The sequence below is a fragment of the Taudactylus pleione genome, unplaced genomic scaffold, assembly GCF_031769625.1.
Source record: "Taudactylus pleione unplaced genomic scaffold, aTauple2 ptg000216l, whole genome shotgun sequence".
Taxonomy (NCBI): Eukaryota; Metazoa; Chordata; class Amphibia; order Anura; family Myobatrachidae; genus Taudactylus; species Taudactylus pleione.
This window is the reverse complement of record NW_028284618.1, coordinates 8,587,344-8,608,969: the sequence shown is the minus strand read 5'-3', so window position 1 is coordinate 8,608,969 and position 21,626 is coordinate 8,587,344. Positions and strand designations below refer to the sequence as shown.

At 45.4% G+C, this 21,626-nt stretch overlaps 1 protein-coding gene across 1 annotated transcript in view; it reads right to left on the bottom strand.

Moving 5' to 3' along the window:
* Positions 1-20,037, bottom strand: part of LOC148517487 (ATP-dependent translocase ABCB1-like) — a 105,322-nt gene extending 85,285 nt beyond the window's left edge. Inside the window, exons 1-3 of the mRNA XM_088478632.1 lie at positions 19,746-20,037; positions 19,445-19,544; positions 4,586-4,664 (exon numbers count right to left, since the gene is read on the bottom strand). Coding sequence (XP_088334758.1) covers positions 4,586-4,664; positions 19,445-19,533 — 168 coding nt within the window. The 5' untranslated portion in view covers positions 19,534-19,544; positions 19,746-20,037. The remainder of the gene's footprint in view (positions 1-4,585; positions 4,665-19,444; positions 19,545-19,745) is intronic.
* Positions 20,038-21,626: the final 1,589 nt, after the last annotated feature.

Here is a 21,626-nt window from a genome sequence, read left to right as displayed (position 1 = left end):
TGCTATTCATGCAGTTCGGTATCATGCTTGAGTTTATTGATACAGAAATATACCTTATATACAATTCTGAAGCTAACATCATAAAACTTGAAAGGTAGCCCTTTAGTGGCAGATGGATGCATTTAGCAATTTCCTAAACACAGAGCCGTAACTAGACTTTTGGTGCCCTGTGCCAGGGAGAGCATTGGCGCCCCCTTCCCCCACCATTTTTTAAATAGGGACATAAGATAGTGCACCTGAAAAAGGGCCATGGCCACATGGGGAAGGGCCAGGGAATAGATAGGGGAGGCCAGGAGATGCTGGGGATAAAAGAAGAGGAAGCTACAAGTAAGAATGATAATAAACAGGAATAATGACAGGCTCAAGCAGCGCCCCCTGCCCTGCAGTGCCCTGTGCCATGGCACTGGTCGCACTACCCTAGTTACGGCCCTGCATAAACATATAGATTACCAAGACTACACTATTCTTATTTTCATAAATGTGAGCAATTGTTTGAGCTGTTACTAAAAAAAGAACGACTGCAGCTTTCATTTGTAAGGGATTATAAAAATAAAGAAATGAGCCCTGAAACAGTGTATTTCCATTATGGATCTAAAATGCTCACATCATTAGGGAAAAAGGAAATGTTTCAAAATGACACTAATAAGATGAGACACTAATGCTGTTAGTCTCCAGACTTCCTGAAATTAGCGTATCCCCCATGTGCACACAAAACATTACGCACCTGTCAAATGTTACTTTTGCTATTATGGTTTATAGGAGATGAATTACTGTGCTCCCCATGGTAGCAGAGATATAGGGTTCACTGGCTGCTCACCATAAACTTAATTGAATCACTGACCGCTGCCGATTACTAACGCCCACCATCTGCTCCTTGAACAAGCTACCGTCATCCAAAATACTACTAGTTATTTTAAATTTATTGAAGCACTATTTTCCGTGGCCGGATATGTTAATTCTCCGATTCTACATTTTTTTTAATTTAAAGCACCAATTCCAACTAGAATTTTATTTTTATCTATAAACCTAGTTAAAAAAAACATTTAAGCATGCAGCTATGTTCCTACATATCATTATTTCCTTTTCCAAAATCTCTGACTGGAAAATAAAAATAGTTGCCAGACACAAACACAGTCTGCAATATCACAGTATCACTTTCTTATCTTCATGACTCTGGGCCTAATTCAGAGCCGCTCGCGAGCGCTGAGCGCTCGCAAGCGGGTCGATGTTGGCCAAGTGCGCGTGCGCATGACGGAGGCTCCGTCGTGTGCATGCGCGGGACCCGAATAACGACGGCCAAGACGTCGTTATGGATCTCGCACCAAAGGGGGCGTGCTGTCGATGGTGAGTGACAGCACGCCCCCTTTGGTGGGGGTGCCGGGGGCGTGGCTGCCCAGACGGAGGCGTTCCCATGGGAACGCCTGCCGTCTGGGGTCGGCCCCACTGACATCACAAATTATGTCAGTGGGAGTGGTTTTGGCTCTGATAGAGCCAAAAGCACTCCAGGGCTTGCGGCAACGAGATCCTACCGCAAGGGTCTCGTCGCAAGCCCGATGGTTGCGATGGTCTTGACCATCGCGACCATCATTTTGGCCGCTCGCTATAGCTGTGGGTGGTTACCAACAGCTATGCGAGCGGCCAGGATACCGCTCTAAAAACTAAGAGGGACGGCCCTGATTCAGAGCGAGCGCCCTGTCAGAGCGTCCGGCTCGGAATCAGGGCCTCTGGGGACTTTTATTATTCATTATTTATTTTTTATTTAACTTTTTTCATTAAGTGTGAGTTTAGGCCCTCATTCAGACCCGCTCGCAAGCGGGTCGATGGTGGGGCACTGCGCACACGCCGCGCGCGTGCGCAAGCCCCGGAGCGAGTGAGAAATTCACTCGCTCCGGGGCTCGCTACAAACAGGGCGGCTGTCGATGTTGATCGACAGCTCGCCCTGTTTTGTAGGCGGGGAGGGGGGGGGTGGCTGGACAAACGGAGGCGGTCTCGTCGCAAGCCAAATGGTCGCGACCATCACCTGGCTGCTCGCAAAAGCTGTGGGTGGTCACCCACAGCTTAGCAAGCCGGCTAAAAAAAAAAAGCGGCCGCCCTCATTCAGAGCGAGCGCTCGCTTTTTGCGAGCGGCTCTGAATGAGGTCCTTAGTGTGTTTTGCTCTGTGATTATATCGTTTATAGTGTGACAAACACAGTCTGCGGCAGAGACTCAGGTTCATAGCTGTCAGCATGTCATATGATGGCAAATGGGGTAGAAAGAGGATGTCCCAGTGTAGACAAAGCTCAGAGGGTTGTTCCAAAGTCTCTCTGCTCGCTACAGCATGTGCCATGTGACTGTGGTTGCCATGGTAGTACACAGGGCCGGACTGGCCACCGGGCACTTCTGGCAAATGCCAGAAGGGCCGATGGCAAGATGGGCCGGTCTGGGCGAGCGCAGGCTTACCCGACTGAGTTCACCTCTCGCCGCGGCCGCGTCATTGTGTGATGATGTCATGACGCGGCCGCGTCATAACGTCATTACGCGAGCGGATGCGGCCGGGTTTGAGGATGGCTGCTGCACACACATCGCCGCCGTGCGTCGGCGATGTGTGTGTTAATCAGCAGCCAGTGAGAGTCAGACAGACTCATTGGCTGCTGCACGGCCACTGCAAGAGCCGGGCTGGAGCTCACTCAGGAGCTCCGCCTTCCGGCTCTTGCAGTGAGTAATGGGAGAGGCCCGGGAGGACTGACGTGCGGCGGCAGAAGCTGCGGCTGGAGCGTGGATTCAGGTAAGTGTATTTTTGATTATTTTTATACATGTTTGTATCTGCACTGCATCAGAGGGGGGGGGGCACTTCTGGGGGCACCACTACTGGGTGGGGGACTTCTACTGGGGACTACTGTTGGAGGGGCTACTGCTGGAGGCACTGCATCGGGGGGACCACTACTGGGGGGGATACTACTACTGGGATGGGGACTATTGCTGGGAGCACTGTATCAGGAGGGGGGACTACTACTGGGTTGCTTCTACTGGGGGCACAATATAAGGGGTTTGCTACAAGGGGCACTGCACTGGGGGGACCAATACTGGGGGTACTGAATAGGGGGATCACTACTGGGGGCATGCATAAAGGGGACCACTATTGGGGGCACTGCATGGGGGGGACTACTACTGGGAGCACTATATAAGGGGCACTGCATAAGGGGGACCACTACTGGGAGCACTGTATAAGGGGCGCTAATGGGGGGCTGCATAAGGGGGACCACTCCTGGGGGCATTGCATACAGGGGGTACAGTATACGGGGAACTAATGGGGTACAGTATAAGGGGCACTACTAGGGGCCTGCATAAGAAGGACCACAACTGGGGACATTGCATACTGGGGGTACTGTATAAGGGGCACTACTGGGGTTAAGTAGTGTTCCCGCTATGCTGTTTTAGCGGGGCGCGACGCCCTGCCCTCCTTCTGGAGGGCAAAAATCACCCTGCCCTCCAGAAGGAGGGCAAAATGTGCCCTTCCCTCACAACCTGCGGATGCCGTCTTCACCCGCGGGTCGCAGTGTCTCGCAGGTGGGGAAATGTGCGATGACCCTGTCACCGCTGGAGAATAGACGCTTGGCGCATGTGGGGCACTATATAAGGGGGCTGCCCGGCACGCCCCAAAAGTGATGAAAAGGGGACGCGTCTTGTAGAGATGCCCCCTTTTCGGGCGCGCGCCCTCTCTAGCACCAGCGCCCTGCCTGCCGCCGGAGCTAGAGTGAACCTTTGTTAAGGTGCATATGGAAAGGCATGTTCAGAGTGATGAGAAAGGGGTGTGTGTCATGTTGACATGCCCCATTTTTAAGTGACCACGTCTCATTTTTTTGACGCGAACATAGGGGGAGGGGGCTCCATTTTTAAATTTGCCCTGGGCTCTAAATACCCTTGTTACGCCACTGCTTGTATGTTTTTCTAATATTAATTATATATGTATGAGCAAAGACTAAGAAGTGGGAGGGGTCATGAATAGTAAGGGGAGGAGTCTTTGCCTTGAGCCAGATGCTGACGGGAGTTCTGCCTGTGTGCTCTTGAAATGCCAGGGCCTATTTTAAGTCCCAGTCCGGCCCTGGTAGTACAGATTTAGAAATTATTAAGAGCAATCGCAAGAAACAAACTAAGGGAAAATGGTAAATACCAACATGCTTCTTATAGCCTATCTCATTGATTTCAAGTAAAGAAAAAATCAAACCTGATTTTCATGGGATTGTGGCTTTAACTTTTACACCAATATTTGTTAGTGGGTGTTTGGAGATCTGCTGCAAATAAGGAGCTGGTGGGCATCAGAGATAGAGAATTATTTTAAATACACTCTTTAGGAAGAGTAACAAAACACGACTTTCACCCAATGAATAGATACCAGCTAATGAAGTGCTTGGAGCGATTTGAAGTGCTATTATTTCATCTAGGTTATTTTGCTTTATTGTGTGTAGTAATATATGTTGACTGGGTTGAGAAAACAGCCTTATATTTCTTTTATATCTTTGAATGCACATATAGTTTGATTTACAGTTTTATTTGTTTATTTTAGCAAAAATGGTTGTTATAAACAGAATAGGTCTCGCTGCTTACCATGGTGAAGGGACTGACTAATTTTGGTTTCTCTTTTTTCTCTTTATTCTTAAACTTGGAGAAAAATCCTTTCTTCTTGCTGTCATACACAGAAATAAAAAAAACATCACAAATGTTAGAATGACAACAACGCAATGATTAATTGGTGAGAACTTAAACTAGGGCATGAATTTACTAAGCAGCGCTTTTCAAAACCGCAGTGTCCAGAGGGGCAATAATATTAAATACAAAACTCGCCTGGTTTGGTATTTAATACTATTGTCCCTTTAAATCCAGTGGCTGAAGATGCAGCGGCTTTGAAAGGTGCCTTAAATGTGCCTAGAGCTTATTCACTGGCATGTTATAGGGTAGGAGTGTTACCCTTTTCACTTCATATCCTCCCACATAATCAATTCAGCGCTAAGAATACTCAACTAGCTGGAAAAGCCGAGAGGTTCCCAAACACAGTCCTCAAGGCTCCCCTGATTCTGAGGACCTCATTCAGAGTCGGTCGTAGCGGCCGCACGGTCGTAAGGGAAATGGGGCCGGATATGCAAATGATGCCCTCGCAAGTTGCGTCCATAAGATCGGATCGTTAGCTGGCCGACCAAGGGGAGGATGCGGCCGTAAGACAAAAAATACGCCCCCTTCTCATACGCCTTACACGTCATGTCCGGCCATATAAGGATTAATCGAGACCATCGGGAACCATCGGAAATGGTCGTAGAGCTTCTTAAGGTTGACCATACCCTCTCTTAAGCACTACGATCAGGTCAGTGTACAAACCACCCATGTCACGTGTGCCATGACACTACTTTGTTAATTATGCACTCCCATAAAACGCCGTTCGCATAATTAGGCACGCCTGCGTTCAGATCTCCACTCCCCCGTTTTCAAGCACCTTCCCCTGTTACCACCCACAAACGCCTCAATCTGTCACTCAAACTACCGACCTGGCTGTGTTCAAGGAGAGAGAAATTTCTGATCGTAGCAGCTAGTTTGTGCACGCGCATTGCGAACTTTACGCATGCGCAGTTTAGCGAACATCGGTGGCGTACAACCGTGCGGCCGCTACAACCGACTCTGAATGAGGTCCTGAGTCTCATGCAATGCCGATGATCATGGAGGTGAGCAACATTTTTGGCACTGCATGTGCCCAAAAATCCCCCAAAACTCGTACGGCGCATGCGTTACATTGTGTGTATGCACAGAAGCTCCGTAGTGATTGAGACATTGGAGGTTGGCCATTCAGATGCCTGGAGATGCACCATTGTGTTAAGGAAGTGTCGCTGAAGCTTGATCGCTCACAATGGAGACCATACTCTGACTGAGAATCTGCACTAGTGCAAGTTTCGATTGATGCGACCAATGGGTTGCATCTAAAGAGGCTCAAAGTGTTGGCGTCTCAGTCCTTGCACAGTCAGACAGGTGCATGTACACCAGGGACGGTTGGTACTGGTGTTGGCATAAAGTCGCAGATGTGACTACGGCAAAAGATTCTAAAGTGGTCTCAACAGACAGAATCAGGTCCTGTATGTTGTCATTCTTCTGCAAAAAAATATATTTTGTATCTGGCTTTAGTGGGGAAATAATTAGTACTATAATATATTTTACACTATCGAAAAAAAAACTAATACTGCAACATTTGGCAAATGGCATTTGGAAGCCAAATACAAATACTTCATACACTATTTTCAGGGGTGTTTTGTTGCAATCCCTGTGGGTTAGTAAAACAACTGAAAGTCATGAATAACTCTTATAACTATATATTAATTAACACCAAATGTGGCTCTTTTGCAATGTGTCAGCCAGTAACAGATACACCTGTGCATCCACTATTAGATCTAGACAATATGCATTGTTAAGCTGCGTACACACGATACAATATCTATGAAAGATAACGATATCATTCAACGATATATCGTTCATAATGTCCATTTTTATGCAGTGAATGACCAACGATGCGCGTTCCCGCATGAACAATAACGATATCTATGATCGTCTGTACATTCAGGCCAACTTGCACCATATTGTCAACTTTGCTTGTGCAGAGATGTGGCAGGATGTCTTCACTGACAGATATCTTACAAGTTATTGGTGGTACAGATCGTACCGTGTGTATGCAGCATTAGGGCTTTCCTTTTGACTAGCTTTGGGAAACACTGTTGTGCTGTATAATATTTAAATGCTAGGAAGAATATACTGGTTCCCAATTCACAAAATACCAAAAATCTGAAACTATATGAAACTTTTTGTGCCAATGAATGCTCCACTTACTTTAATGTAACATAATGAAAAGTTATAATAAGAAAAGTATAGTAACAAAAACATGTCCTGTTACCATGTTGAAAAACACAAACCCATTAAACAAAACAAGACAATTCAAACCTGTGGACTATGGCCCTGATTCAGAGCTGAACGCTCTGAGCAGAACGCTCGCTCTGAATCAGGGCCGTCCTATTTAAATGTGGAGCGGCCTTATGGACGTTACCACCCACAGCTTGTGCGAGCGTCCATGATGATGGTCGTGACCATCGGGCTTGCGACGAGACCCTTGCGGTAGGGTCTCGCTGCCGCAAGCCCAGGAGTGATTTTGGCTCTATCAGAGCCAAAGTCACTCCCACTGACATCATTACTGATGTCAGTGGGGCCGGACTCAGACGGTAGGCATTCCCCTCCGTCTGGCCACCACGCCCCTGGCGCGCCCACCAAAGGGGGCGTGCTGTCAGTCACCATCGACAGCACGACCCCTTTGGTGCGAGACCCCGAGCGACATATTTCTCGTCGCTCGCCGGGTCTCCTGCATGCGCACGACGGAGCTCCCTCCGTCGTGCGCATGCGCATTCTCAGAACATCGACCCGCTTGCGAGCGAACTTTGCTCGCGAGCGGGTCTGAATGACCCCCTATGCTCAGTGATGCGCATAATAAAATACGGTGTCTCCATTAATACTCAATTAAATATAACTACAATGACTACATATAATGGCATCAACACAAGTCAATGTTATGCCAGTATGTTTAGAAGCTTGAACACTGCTTATCCCACCTATCCACTGTATTGACAGTTCATTTACATATGCATAAAATGAATGAGAGCCCCTATTATAATCATATCTTTGAAAGGGTTTGGAATAGAATTAAAATATAATAATGCATACTGTAGACTAATTAACAATGATCAATGATCTGCATGTCTTTACTTTCTGATCACATTCTTGGTGTAGCCCCTCTGCAATAACAGAATTTAGTGAGCCTGTAAAGTATCATTAATAATTAGCAAATATCAAAGATATATATAACAAGAATAAGTTTGTAGTAAGTAAGTATGGGCAAAGTAAGGACAGTTCCCACTGTTATCATTTGTCTCGGATTTCAACACAATAACAGAATATCTTGTTTTTTGAGGATTTTCGCTTTGTCTATTAATATTGATCAATAACACAGTACAACTTCAAGAAGCAGTATGAAATACCAGCGTCTGTTTGGCCGTCGGTTCAAATCCCGACAGTGGAAGCCCGACTAGAGGAGATACCGACGCCAGCTGGTAAGTACCTTAACCCTCTCTCATGGGTGCCTTACCCTAAAACTCCCGGGGTGGTGCCTAACCCTAAGTCCCCCCCAGGGGTGCCTAAACCTAACCCCCCTTTCACGCACCCTAAACCTAACCCTCCCGGGGGGTGTGTGTGCGGGGGGCTAACCCTAACCCTCCCCCCTAGGGGTGCCAAACTCTAACCTCCACCCTCCCTCCAAAACCTAAACCTGACCCAGCTACACTCCCTTAACCTAAATCTCTCCCCCCCACCACGCAGCTAACGCTAAGGATCCCCCGGACTTACCTCGTTTGGGCTGTTGTCCTTCGGTGTTCCGGCGTCGGGATTTCGATGCCTATCTTAAATCCCCCATCAGGCTTCTCCTGTTGGGATATAGGTCCTGATTCAGACCCACTCGCGAGCGCTATGCGCTCGCGAGCGGGTCGATGTTAGGCCACTGCGCATGCGCACGCCGGAGCAGGCTCCGACGTGCGTATGTGCAAGACCCGGCTAGCTGTGGTCACCCACAGCTATGCGAGCGGCCAGGAGGCCGCTCCAAAAAAAAATGCCCTGATTCAGAGCGAGCACTCTTTCAGAGCGTCCGGCTCTGAATCAGGGCCATAGAGCGGCGGCATTTATTCCGCTGGTCTATAAACTGCATCCTGTTTGGAGACCTACTCTGTATCATACTTGCCCGCTCACCTGGAATTTCTGGGAGACTCCTGAATTTGGGGGAGGGTCTCCAGGTCCCAGAAAGTTAGGCAACTCTTATGCATCCCATCTCTTCTCAGGTGGGAATTCTGGAAGTCTCTGGAAGTAGGGGGGCGTTTCGCAATGATGTGATTTGCAATTCCACACTCCCACCCCACCCACCCAGACCTCTTTCTCAATGGACCTCTTGGAGATGATGTTGCTGAATTTGGCAAGCATACACTGTATGTATAGACAAATACACAGCAGCATTTCCGTTTCTCTATACGTTGGGTGTAATTTTCACCATCTTACTTTATTTTGTAGGTATGGACAGCTGCACTGCACAACCCCGTGCCGTTCAGCTGCTTATTAGATCATCTAATTAGCAACAAAATCTGCACTAAACGACGGCAGCCAACCAGACATCTGCTTTCATTGCATAACAAGGCAAATAAATGCTAATTGCTGATTGGTTGCTACGGTTTCCTGCACATTTGTACCATTGGTCAATTTTAACAAATAGATGTCAGTGATGTCTTACATCAGAGGCCACTGACCTTCTCAGGGAGGTTTCAGTTGCAACTCACAAAGCAAATCTAACAAACACTGACAGGCAAACTTATCAGACTGGTAGAGCAGGAAACACAAAGATTTTCTTGACTTTTCTCTTGTTATTTTATCAAAACATACCAAGGAATGAGCAATAAAATCAAATGAAAAAGTCAGCTATTAACTAATAATTCAGCTGTAGAGAGTTTAAAGGCACGTACAGATGGTACGATTTTTTTTAACGATATTGCCATTTTCAACCGATTGGAAAGACAAATCGTTTAAAAGGTCCTGTGTGTAGGCACGATAACGATGCCGTAGCGCACTCCCGTTGTTCGTGGTCGATGATCTCTTCAACATGCAGAAAGATCACGACCTTTCTTTCACGATTTGGCACACATCGTTCCGTGTGTGCGATTGGCCTGCATGTTCAGGCGATGATAGATGTCAGAAACGACCAGCGGGAGCGCGCATCGCTGGTCGTTTCCGACATTATAGTGCACGATTTGTGCACAATTACTGAGTGATTGCACGATTACGATGTCGTAATCGTGCAATCGCTCAGTAATATCGCCCAGTGTGTATGCACCTTTAGGGTTAGGCATCACCCCCGGAGTTTTAGGGTTAGGCACCACTAGTGAGGGTTAGAGTTAGGGGGGGACAGGGGAGGGTTAGGGTACTTACCTACCCGAGTCGGGATCTTCATCCTGTTGGGCATCCGCTGTCAGGATTTGAACCTAAACAGCCCCCGGTATTTCAATCCTATTTCATCGTGAGGGTGTTTGCTGCCAAACGATAGGTATCGTTAACGATTTGCTGTCGTTAACGACCCATCTATATCGTTTGGTCATTTGTACAATCGTTCCATGTGTACAGTATGCACAATATTGTTTGTCCAGGAGTGTTCAGGAGTTCAAGGGAAATCGTTAATGAGATCATGAGATCGTTACATACAACAGTAAAGTGTATAAAATAGGAATGCTAGTCATGTCTATGTAACAGCATAAGACACATTATGTTATGGAAATAAGTAAGTGATTCTAACCATGTTAGAAAATGTTTTGACAGTTGCTTATACCAGGCCTTTGATAAGATTCAGCTCTACAGCCTGGAATCTAGGAGTAACACATATAAAACAGCAACAATGTATTATTTAGTGTTTCAGAAATTCTGTTTAGCTTTTCCCATAATATTCTTGCAGGGACAGCATATTATGGCACCATATACACCTATACAGGGCTGATGAGACACGGGACGACACTGGCACTGGGAGGGCATGACTGCTGGATCAGGCATGGCTACTCGCCCCTTGTTGTATATGTCACTATGGTTCGTGCCACCGTTTCTCGGCCTGTGCTTATCAAGGGGCATAATCAAAGCCTCTGACCCTAAGCAGACCTATTTTGGTATTAATACGCGTTTGTGTGCGCTAATTCTCATTATTTGGTTTTGGCTTTGGATCTAATTTCATCATCGTGTTTTGGTTTTGGATCTAGGTTTTGTTATTTTATTTTTTTTAAGTGCAAAAAAGTTTTTACAAAAGCAAAACTCAGGTAATATTTGCCATCCAAAATCCAAATTTAAAAATTTAAATCTGAATTTCGATCCACGGGAAGATCAGAACCGCGTCTCGGATCTGTGTGGATCTCCTTGGGAGATCACAATCGCAAATCAGATCTGTCCGGTTTCACGAAATTTGTGTGGATTCAGATTTCTGAAGAACCGAACAGACTTAAACAGCTCATTTACAACATTTCTGAGGTGTGCTATGGGCGGTATTCAATTAGTTTTGCACCAGCAGAAAGGTTTCGCATACCGTACTTTTCACCGACATCTCGTGTTTTGGCTGCAAAAACTTTTCGTGCGTGCCAATGCTATTCACCGTATTCAATTCCAAAAGACGCAAAAACGTAACCCGGCGAATGCAGACCAGGCGAAAAGTTCTGTCAGAATTGGGGAAATCAGCCTGACACCCCCAAAAACATGCACTAACATTGGGGAACAATCCAGATGTGCCTGAATAGCCCTAATAAAGCCATTTGGGGTAGTAAGTTGTGTCAATAGCTTCTAATTAGTGTCTTTGCACAACTGGTGGAGAATAGCATTAAGCTGTATTTTTGGGTGAAAAGTATTTGGAATTGAATACGGAGATAAGTTTCCGACTGGCAAAAAGTCGCAATCGCCGATACTTTTTCACGGATCTCGGCTTTTCGTGGCTAATTGAATACAGCCCTAAGTGTCAAACATCTGGCAAATTAGGACCAATTCAGTCATTAAAATTATATTTTTTGGCCTCTGTATTACTAAAAACAAGAGCTGCCCCTGACTTCCTGGACTTTTTCTAAATTACCTTTGTTTTTCATATTGACCGAATGTCACAGAACAGTTGCTGTGAGAACTTCACCAGAGCAAGCGGACTCCCGCCTTACAGGACACAGATTTTATTTCTGATAATATGACCAGAAAAACAATTTGTGACAAAGCTATGTCTTAGTTTGTTTTTGTAGTCTATAGTTTATTGTGAGAAGCAAAACGATTGTGAAAATTAAACATAGCGTATTATTTTTATGGATCAAAAGGATGTTGTTTAATCCCTTTGCTGCAGTGTGTTTTTTCAACCCTGTGTTGAGCCTATTTTGGGGGGCTGGTCGCATTCCAATAGCAATGTCGGCTTGTGAAGGACCCATACACATTATACCTTGTTTATTCAGAAGACTTTGGAGTTGCATAAAACACTTTTAGTTTGCTTATACCTACCCATGTGGAACAGAAAATCTACCTAAAATGGCCAAAAAAGTATTTTGCTTTATTGAAATTGTTAAGAAACTGAACTTTGAACAAATTGGAACATATGTGAGTATTTCAAGCCATCATCATGAAGTAGACAACATACTACATTAGATGAAGTTGTCCCTGAGTTTATGGAAGCCAGGATGGAAGAGGTCTGGGCACTAGACCTTTCCCCATCTCTGGTTGTATTAACGCTCCCTGTAGTAGAGGGTATTAAAGCTCACCAGTCAGGGCCAGTGCCACAGTTAGGCAGATTTGGACAGCTGCCTAGGGCACCAGCAACTGTAGGGTGCCGCTGAGTACGCCAAACTAAAGAGTGAAGGATGTCTGTGATAGAGACATCCTTCTGTCACACTGTGCTGGCGGCAGCCACGGGTGTAATCAGCTGCAGCTGCCGCTATCTGTCTCCCCACACATGATCTCACTTCACTGGTCACTGCCAGTGCAAGGTCTCAGCCAAGCTGCCGCATCCACCTGTGTTGTCAGTGCCAATGATGTGCGTTATTTACAAGCGTTGGTGCCCTCCCTCTAGCTGGCCAGGCTCTCTCCTCTCCTTATCAAGTCGAGGAGCAGCCTGCCTAGTACTGTAAGCATCAAAATCTGAAAATATACATATATATAATATATATAATATAGCGTTCCCGCTAGGCTGTTTTAGGAGGAGGGCAAAAGGCGCCCTGCCCTCACAGCCTGCGGGTACCGTCTCCACCCGCGGGTCGCAGTGTCCCGCGGGTGGAGAAATGTGCGGGACCCGGTCACCGCCGGAGAATAGACGCCGGGTTCATGCGCCCGGCATCTATTCTCACTGTCTGCAGCGCTTGGGGGCTGCCCGGCGCATCCGTAAGTGCCGAGCACGCCCCCAAGTATGACGAAAAGGGGACGCGTCTTATAGACACGCCCCCTTTTCATGGCCATGCCCCTTTTTCGGGCGCACAAAGTTGCCCTCTCTAGCTCCGGCGCCTGGCCACTTACATCAGTCCCTGCCCCAGTGGAGCTTACAATCTATGTTCCCTATCACATGCTCACACACATACACACTATGGTTAATTTTTGTTGGGAGCCAATTAACCTACCAGTATATTTTTGGAGTATGGGAGGAAACCGGAGCACCCGGAGGAAACCCACGCAAGCACAGGGAGAATATAAAAAAACTCCTCAAAGTTAGGGCCGTAGTGGGAATCAAACCCACAACCTCAGTGCTGTGAGGCAGTAATGCTAACCATTACACACTGTTATCCAGTTTAATGTATATTCATTAAAAATAAATCAAATAAACACCCTATTCTGAACTATTTTTTCCTCCTATTCTGTTTCTGTTTCACCCTACATCATCTCCACGTAGAACTATTCACAACAGGGACCATTTTCTAAGATAGATACACCACTCTTGGGTGTGCGGTCATGCTGATATACGCACGCCTTGGGTGCTTGAACGCACACCAAAGCTTGAAAATATAAGAGAGGAACTGCACACCCAAGAGTGGTATATGTATCTAATATATATATAGAGCTGTTGATCTAAAGGGTTTTTTTACCATTACTGTATATGGGTTAAGTTTGCTTTGTTTATTTGGATGTTTGTGTGCTGCTTTGTTCCCTTCAGTCATACCCATTCACTCCTTTTGGGGGATTGTGTTGCTGGGGCTGAGTGAATGTGAGTAGAATAATAATAATAAACAATCAGAGTTGGATGCTATTGCTGCCACAGCTGCGGATGTGCGAACCTCTAATGCAACAGCCGAAAAAACATGTATTGAGATGCCCACCAGAGCCTTCGTAGCTGTCCGCAACTGCGTACGCATTCGCAGCATTTCCGCCATACCCAAAACACTGGAGCCATGTTCTCTGGGTATAGGATCACAGACACTGACGGAAATGCGGCTCGATGACATCAGGAACATGCCTCCATTTTAGCCGTCATTCTCCGTTACCTCCCACAATATGTACACTGGGAGCAGTATTGAATTAGCGCCAAACATTGTTCGGGTGCTAATTGATCCCTGCGATAGTCGAAAAACGGATTTTTCATCGAATATCCCTGTTTTTAGCCGATGTTTTTTTTTCACACTATGCTATTATTTTGGTCAAAATAATAGGATAGTTCTCCCGACATAGGTCCGCGAGCTTATCGTGGCACCTATATGTTTTTGCCTTTTTTTTAGGTGAAAAAAACGGCAATTATCATGGATTCTTTTTCGGGACACATCAGGTCCCGCAAAATAAAACTCTGATAAGTGCTGGCGTCGGGCCAACTTTGGGGCTAATTGGATAGCCCTGGTGGAGGTAATTAGCCGTGGTAATTTACCGGGGCTAATTGGATACCCCCCTTAGTGTCAATCACTTGCAATTACTGTAAATCCTCACGGCAACCATAACTCCAAGTCACTCGCCGTGTGTGTGCATTCCAGCTGGGACACATGCACAGACCACCGATAATCGCTCAATTACGTGAACATTGGAATAGCGTAGAACCCTGAATTAGGCCAATGGTATGTGTCACAGAGTCTGACTGTAAGTTAGCATGGTTTGGTTGTAGTGTAAACTATCTATTTGGGGATCGCAAGTCCGGCGGTTCTAATCCCGACGCTGGAAGACCGGCGGTTCTAATCCCGACAGGTAAGTATTTTAAAATGTATTAACCTAACTCCCCCCTAACCCTCCCTTAGGGGTGCCTATCCCTAACCTCCCCCCCAAGTGCCTAACCCTAACCCCACCTACAAGTGCCTAAACCTAACCTCCCCTTCCCCACAACCTAAACCTAAGTCTCCCGGGGGGGGGGTGCCTACCCCTAACCTCCTCCCGGGGTGCGTAACCCTAAGCCCCCCCCGGGAGCCCCTAACCTAACCCCCTCCCCGCGGCTGTCCGCGCCCGGCTTACCTTCGATCGGGATGCAACGCAGGTAAAATGACAGGCGTCGGGATTTCGACGCCTGTCATTAGACCCTTGCCAGGATTAGACAGTCGGGATGCCGATGGTCGGCATTTAGACTGTCGGCATCCTGACTGCAAACCATCTATTTGCACAGTAATACAAGACAACTATATCAGCAGTGTGGTCTACTGGTCTCTGCTGCAGTGGGCTCAAGATTTCCCTTGGTTGCCGAGAAACCTTGCATTGGCCCAATCAACAGGCAATATCTACTAGTTGGGCTTATTATTTGAAAGAGGAGTGACTCCTCTTTCAAATGAGGGTGCACCTAAGAATGTAGATACAAGCATGGGGGCAACCTGGCCCTCTCCCTTTCCCTTGGCTCTTTTAGCATATCTGCACTGCAAGGTGCACATCATTTGAAAGAGATCAGTGTAATGACAATATATATTCTGCCTCCCTCCCCCTGCCCCCAAAAGCAGAAAGCAGATACATGTTTTCCCCACATTAGAACTTCTGCAGTGATGAAGACAAGTGGGACTCATTCTTAGCACTTTGAGTTTTATGCTGAAGAGGAGTCCCACTCATACAGTATGTAACACTGAAGTGGTTAGTGTAGCAACCCATGAAAAAATGGTTGTAGAATTTAAGAAGGTCTTGGTAATTACCACTTTTCCTTGGTTGATTTGTTTCTTCAGGTTTCTATCAATGGTTTCTAATTTTGCCGTGTCATGTGACTACCATAGCAACAACAGTCACATGATAGATTGAACAAAAAAAAAAGTTTTGGATTACCCCTCTGATTTCTTCTCTCTGTACTGTAAAATAATCCTCCACTTCTCTCCTATTTGATTTTACAAGTGTTAAAAGTAAAAGTGGTTGTAAGGCACTGGGGACCTGTAACCTAGCCAAGGCAAAAGTATTCAGGAGTGTGCAACCTGTAACTACAATTGGAGCTAGTACTGTCATCTGATCTGTCCTTATCTTTGTCTCCTATTACCACAGCATCTCTTTTCATTATCTGTCAGGAGGGATACAGGTAATGCTGGGTACACACTCATCGATATATCGTTCGTTCAGCCGATGAATAATATGTTGGTAGTGAACACCCAATATTCTTTTTTTCACACATTTGTTATGTGATGGCATGCGGGAGTATGTCACATTGACATAGAGCTCAGAGGGGCATTACAATGACTATCTGCACACTACATCATGCGCCATGTGACTGTGGTTACCATGGCAGTCTTTTACACTGTTTAATTACATACTTAAGGTTGAAGAACCAAATAAAGGCAAAATTGTAAATATCAAAATTCTTTATCCATGGGATTGTAGCTTTACACAAATTTTTTAGAGACAACCATGTATGTAAAAAAAACAGTGTAACATTATAATAGTACATAGACTACAAATTTTTATGTCAGATCTACATATGCTGCACCAGCATGTTGTTATCTAGAGATCTGGAATTTGGACTTTGCTAAATTATGAGTTATGGGATGTTATATAACCGATGTCTGGACGCGGTAATGCTGGGGGAAGTGCAGAAACAGTAAGCAGGTTTAATGTGGGCAAGACGTGTAATTTACTGATTTATCTCAATCTATCTACAGGAGAGAATTCAACAAGAACTGCAAGTGGCCCAAACAGCAGCAAGTGAGGTGTTGTCCTGCGCTGTGGTTGCTAATAGCAGTGACAATAGGCCTAACAATCCATTGATCACTACAAAGTCTTTACAGTCACTACCCATGATACTTCACATGCTAAGTGGACTCTGCAATTCGGCGTTCAATGTCGCTACTACTGATCTACCGATCCCTACTCTAAAAGATCACTATTCTGGTCATGCTTATAAGAGCATCTACCTAAAGGGGATCGGTGTGAAATACCGCCGGACGCATGTCTGGCAGTTCTGATCCCGACTCTGGAAGACCGGCGGTTCTAATCCCGACAGGTATTTTCCTATTCACTAACCTAACCTCCCCCCTCTAACCCTAACCCTCCCTTTGGGGTGCCTAACCCTAATCCCCCCCCCCAAGTACCTAGCCCTGACCCCCCCCCTGTAAGTGCCTAAACCTAACCCCCCCTTCCCGGCAGCCTAAACCTAAGTCTCCTGGGGGGGTGCCTAACACAACCCCCCCCCCTTCCCCCAGCCTAACCCTAACCCTCCCAGGGGGGTGGGTGACCCTTAGTCCCCCCCCGGGAGCCCCTAACCTCCCCCCCCCACAGCTGTCCACGCCCAGCGCCCGGATTACCGTCAATCGGATGCCAGGCGTCGGGATCCCGGCATAAATAAAATGACGGGTGTCGGGATGTGTGTGTATGTGTGTACAACAAGTGAATGGAATGCTGAGCAATGCATGAGAGGGGGTATACAGTTATTATTATAAATAATAATAAAAAGTTATTATTCTGCTTCTCCCCAATAGACTCCTTACTAGTTTTGTAGAGGTTTACAGTACAGAGGAGATACTGCATTATTTACAGCGCACTGCAATAAAATCAATAGATGGTGCAAATAAAGAGCATATTGCTCCAAAAACTACTCAAATGAAATAAATCTGCAAAAAAAAAAAAAAACTTTCTAGTTTGCATGGAAAACAAATCAGTTTTCATGACTAAAAATAATAAAACAATCAGACGCTTATATACACATTTACTAATAGACAAAGGCTAAATGCAACATCCACAAATATGCTCTAGCAGCAAATGACAAAATACAGGTACCGATTATTCCAATGTAAGATTCTTAATCTACAGAAAGTCCACAAAATTTGTAGTATATCACTATAGATAATTTAGCAGGGATGGAAGATTAAATTCATATCTATATTCATAAAATGATGTAAATTCTATAAACACGTTGAAATCACCATGACTGGTAGAACAAGTGCTGCATTCACAGATGTACAGGTCTTCAGCACCCACATTATAGTGAAAATCAGAATTTCATTAAGAAAACAATGGCAGAAATTGGACCACAGTTAGACGATTAATTACAGTACATTGTTAACGTAATCAGAGAAAAAGTTGACCCAAAATATTTTAGCAGCATTCTTTTAAAAAAAATGTATTGTTCCATTAACAAAAAAGCTCACGAACAAAGCTCACTAACAGCGTGCTAAATGCCTAAAAATGTTTTATCCCATCCATGTGTTATGCAATCTATTGCAACAAGTTTTACCCATTAAAAATAGGTTCACTGTAGATGTCATTGATAATGATGTGTACATTTTATTGTCATAGCTCCAGCGTTTTTGTGTATTATAAGGGATAACACAACCACTACTGTTGACTTTTACAGATATTACAACATACCTAGCCTCAGTGGTTTCATGCCTTTATAAGGTCATAAAACTGTTTAGCGAGTTATGTTTATAAATTGTGTGTGTGTATATAAATACAATTTTTCTGGTTGTATGTGACACTTTTTTTTTACAAGGTATCTGTAACAGTTCACAGACAGTGCTATAGTCTATTCCGATTTACAGTATGCACTCACTGGGGGCGATTCAAATGTTTTGCCGGCGGCTTTTTTTTTAAGACGCCTGACAGAGCAATTCAATTGTTGCTCCGTCAGGGCGCGATAGCCACCAGCGCCGGCATTTCTGCTTGCACCCTCAGGAGAGTGCGAGCAGAAATGTGTGAGAAACCCCCTGGTTTTACGTGGCTAAACCCGGTCTCATAGGGGGCAAATTAATGAGCACCCAGAACAATTAAATAGCAAAACTGGGTGCTCATTAATTATCACGGCTTAAAAGACAATTGAATCGCCCCCACTAAGTCAACAATCACTGTGTCGATATTCATTACGTCGATACCAGAATGTCGAAATTTGTGATGTTGATATTGTCAAAATGTCGACCTCTAACATGTTGACATCTGGAAATCTGTCAACATCATTATTTAATATCACACTCTCAACATATACCAACTTGCTTTACAAATGACATGCTGAAATAGTGAAAATGTTGACATTGGCATTAGGGTTACCATTAGGGTTAGTGTTAGATGTCTTGAATTGTGAATATGTTGACAGTGTGGCAGTGTTGACACGTTACAAGTTGACAGGATGAACATGTAGTCGACAATCTGTATATTGACATTTAAACCGTTGACATAATGTACAGTATATATGCCCTGACTATAGTCTATTACACAGATTCTCAAACTCGGTCCTCAGGACCCCAAACAGTGCATGTTTTGCAGGCCTCCTCATATAATTACTAGTGAAATAGTTAGCTGCACATGTAGATCTTTTAAAATGTGTCAGTGAGTAATGAATACACCTGTGCTCCTGCTGGGTGACCTGCAAAAAGTGAACTGTGTGGGGTCCTGAGGACAGAGTTTGAGAACCACTGGTCTATTATAATATACTATAACCATAACACACAATGATACATACATAATACAATAATAGAAGATACTAATAATAGGAGAAGTCACCTCTTGGCGTCGGGGTCTGCGATGGTCACTGTGACATCCCCCTGGCTATCACCCATGCCAGGCACTGCACCATTCTTCTCACTTGCCATGTTTAATCTGTCTGGAAACATAATTGAAAAGAAGAAAGTTTGGATGTGATGGTGACTGAGTATTTCTCAGACAGGGAGAGCAGGGACTGAGGAGACAGCAAGCTGTGGCTCAGTCTCTAGCTAGCAGGGCATGCTGAGACTTGTAGTTACCCCGCAGCCACCTTACATGTACTGGAGAAGAGTAAAAGAGCTGTAAATCCGGTGTAACTTACCGTGCAGAGCAGCTTCTTATCCTCAGCCTGTGTGATGTCCCCTTGTGTAGAGCAGCAGCTGTACAGCCGGAATTCTGTATCAGATGTTACTATATACAGTATGTGGAGGACAGTGCACAGGGGGCAGAGATTGGGTACGGAGAAGAGAACATGCACCCCGCTCCTCCTCTATGTAATATAGTCACTGACAGCAGATCACGGGAGGGTGTTACTGTACCGGGGGAGAGAGGCTGCTACAGATCTGTTAATGAGTAATATAGATAAGGACTCATTGTGTTTCTCACGCACTGTGTCAATGGGTGTAAAAGTTTCCTCCGGTAACCCCGCCTCCTCAGCCCCTTTACTAGTAGTTACATCAGGCTCTAGTCTCGTCTCTGCTGCTTTCTGGTTTCCTGTCATGCTGCTGCTGACTGAGTATGAGTGACATCATGTGTGCATTCAGATATATAGGTCTCCTGGAGGTTACTGAGAGATATGTATCCGGCCAAGGCTGTATGCTGTGTGCTTTTGAGGAAACACTGTGGGTGCAATTACTGATACTCCAGTCCTGTACTGTAATACTCTACCTTCTATGCCTGTTAGATGCATAGTAATAGGTATTTCAAGTTTCATGGTTATATTATACATGTATTTCTTTTGAATACCATGTAGCAGTTGCTACACTAGGGTATAGCTATGACAAGTGAAGTACAACAATTTTGAGACTTTAGTAAGATAATGCATTTTTGTGCTTGTTTGGGAATAATTCAACACATATTACACCAGCCTTTGTTGTACATATATTGGCTCAGAGCTTCAGGGATGGAGATCGGAAGCTCAGCATCGAATGGTTGACGGACATCCTACATCGAATCAAGCGATGCGATGGCTACTAGTGATCACATCGAAACCATACAATGGTATAGCCATTGATGGCTACACTATGTGCAGGAGCAGCCGGAGCTTCGCCCTTTTGCACGGACTGGGGTGCCGTGAGGAGGGGGAGTGGATACTAAATACCTGGGTCCGGGCTTGTTGACAGGGCTGGATTAACAATGGAACAGATGGGACTACAGCCCCAGTGCTCCGCATAAAAATAGTCCTATCATCATGACAGGATGATGATGATTAGTCGCTCAGCTTGCCACCCAGTCTGCCATAAATCATAAGTATTAAAACTATTTATATTTTGCAATTTGTCTGCTTATAATTAGGGATGAGCGGAGAAGCGAACCCATCCGAATGTTGCAGATCCAAGTCGGATCCAAGCAGGCTCGAAGTTTCTCGCCTGACTCGGATCTAGAAGCCGAGGCAAAACCATAGAGTCGGAAATCTCGTGGTTCGTGAGCTTAAATCTCTACGATCAATGTAGTATATAGGGACCAGGCGGCGGACGTCATTTCCCTCCTGTTGTGGAGACTGAACAGGGAGGGTGGGTAGTTTCGGGCTGGGAGAGTGGTGCTGTGCTGTCTGCTGTGTCCCATGTCCTGGGCTGGTGCACTGCTGATCCATTCTGGGCTGGTGCACTGCTGGTCCATTCTGGGCTGGTGCTGCTGAGTGCTGATTCATTCTGGGCTGGTGCACTGCTGTCTGCTGTGTCCATCTGGGCTTGTGCAGAATACATCTGGGCCCAAGTTCTGGACTCCCCAAAAAAAAAAAATATTGTAAAAAAAATAAAAGTGTAATATTTTTCTGTGTGTGCGTGCGTGTTAGGCTTAACCGCACAAGATCCAGCCAGCAATGCAAGTTGCAACCTAGTGCTGCCCCACTCCAGTCGTGATCAATCGCTGCTCTGGGCCCAAGTTCTTGAGCATAAAAAAAAATTAAAATCAATTGTCTCTTTTTTGATCTTTTACTGTCTGTGTGTGTGCGTGTATCCAGCCAGCAACGCAAGTTGCAACC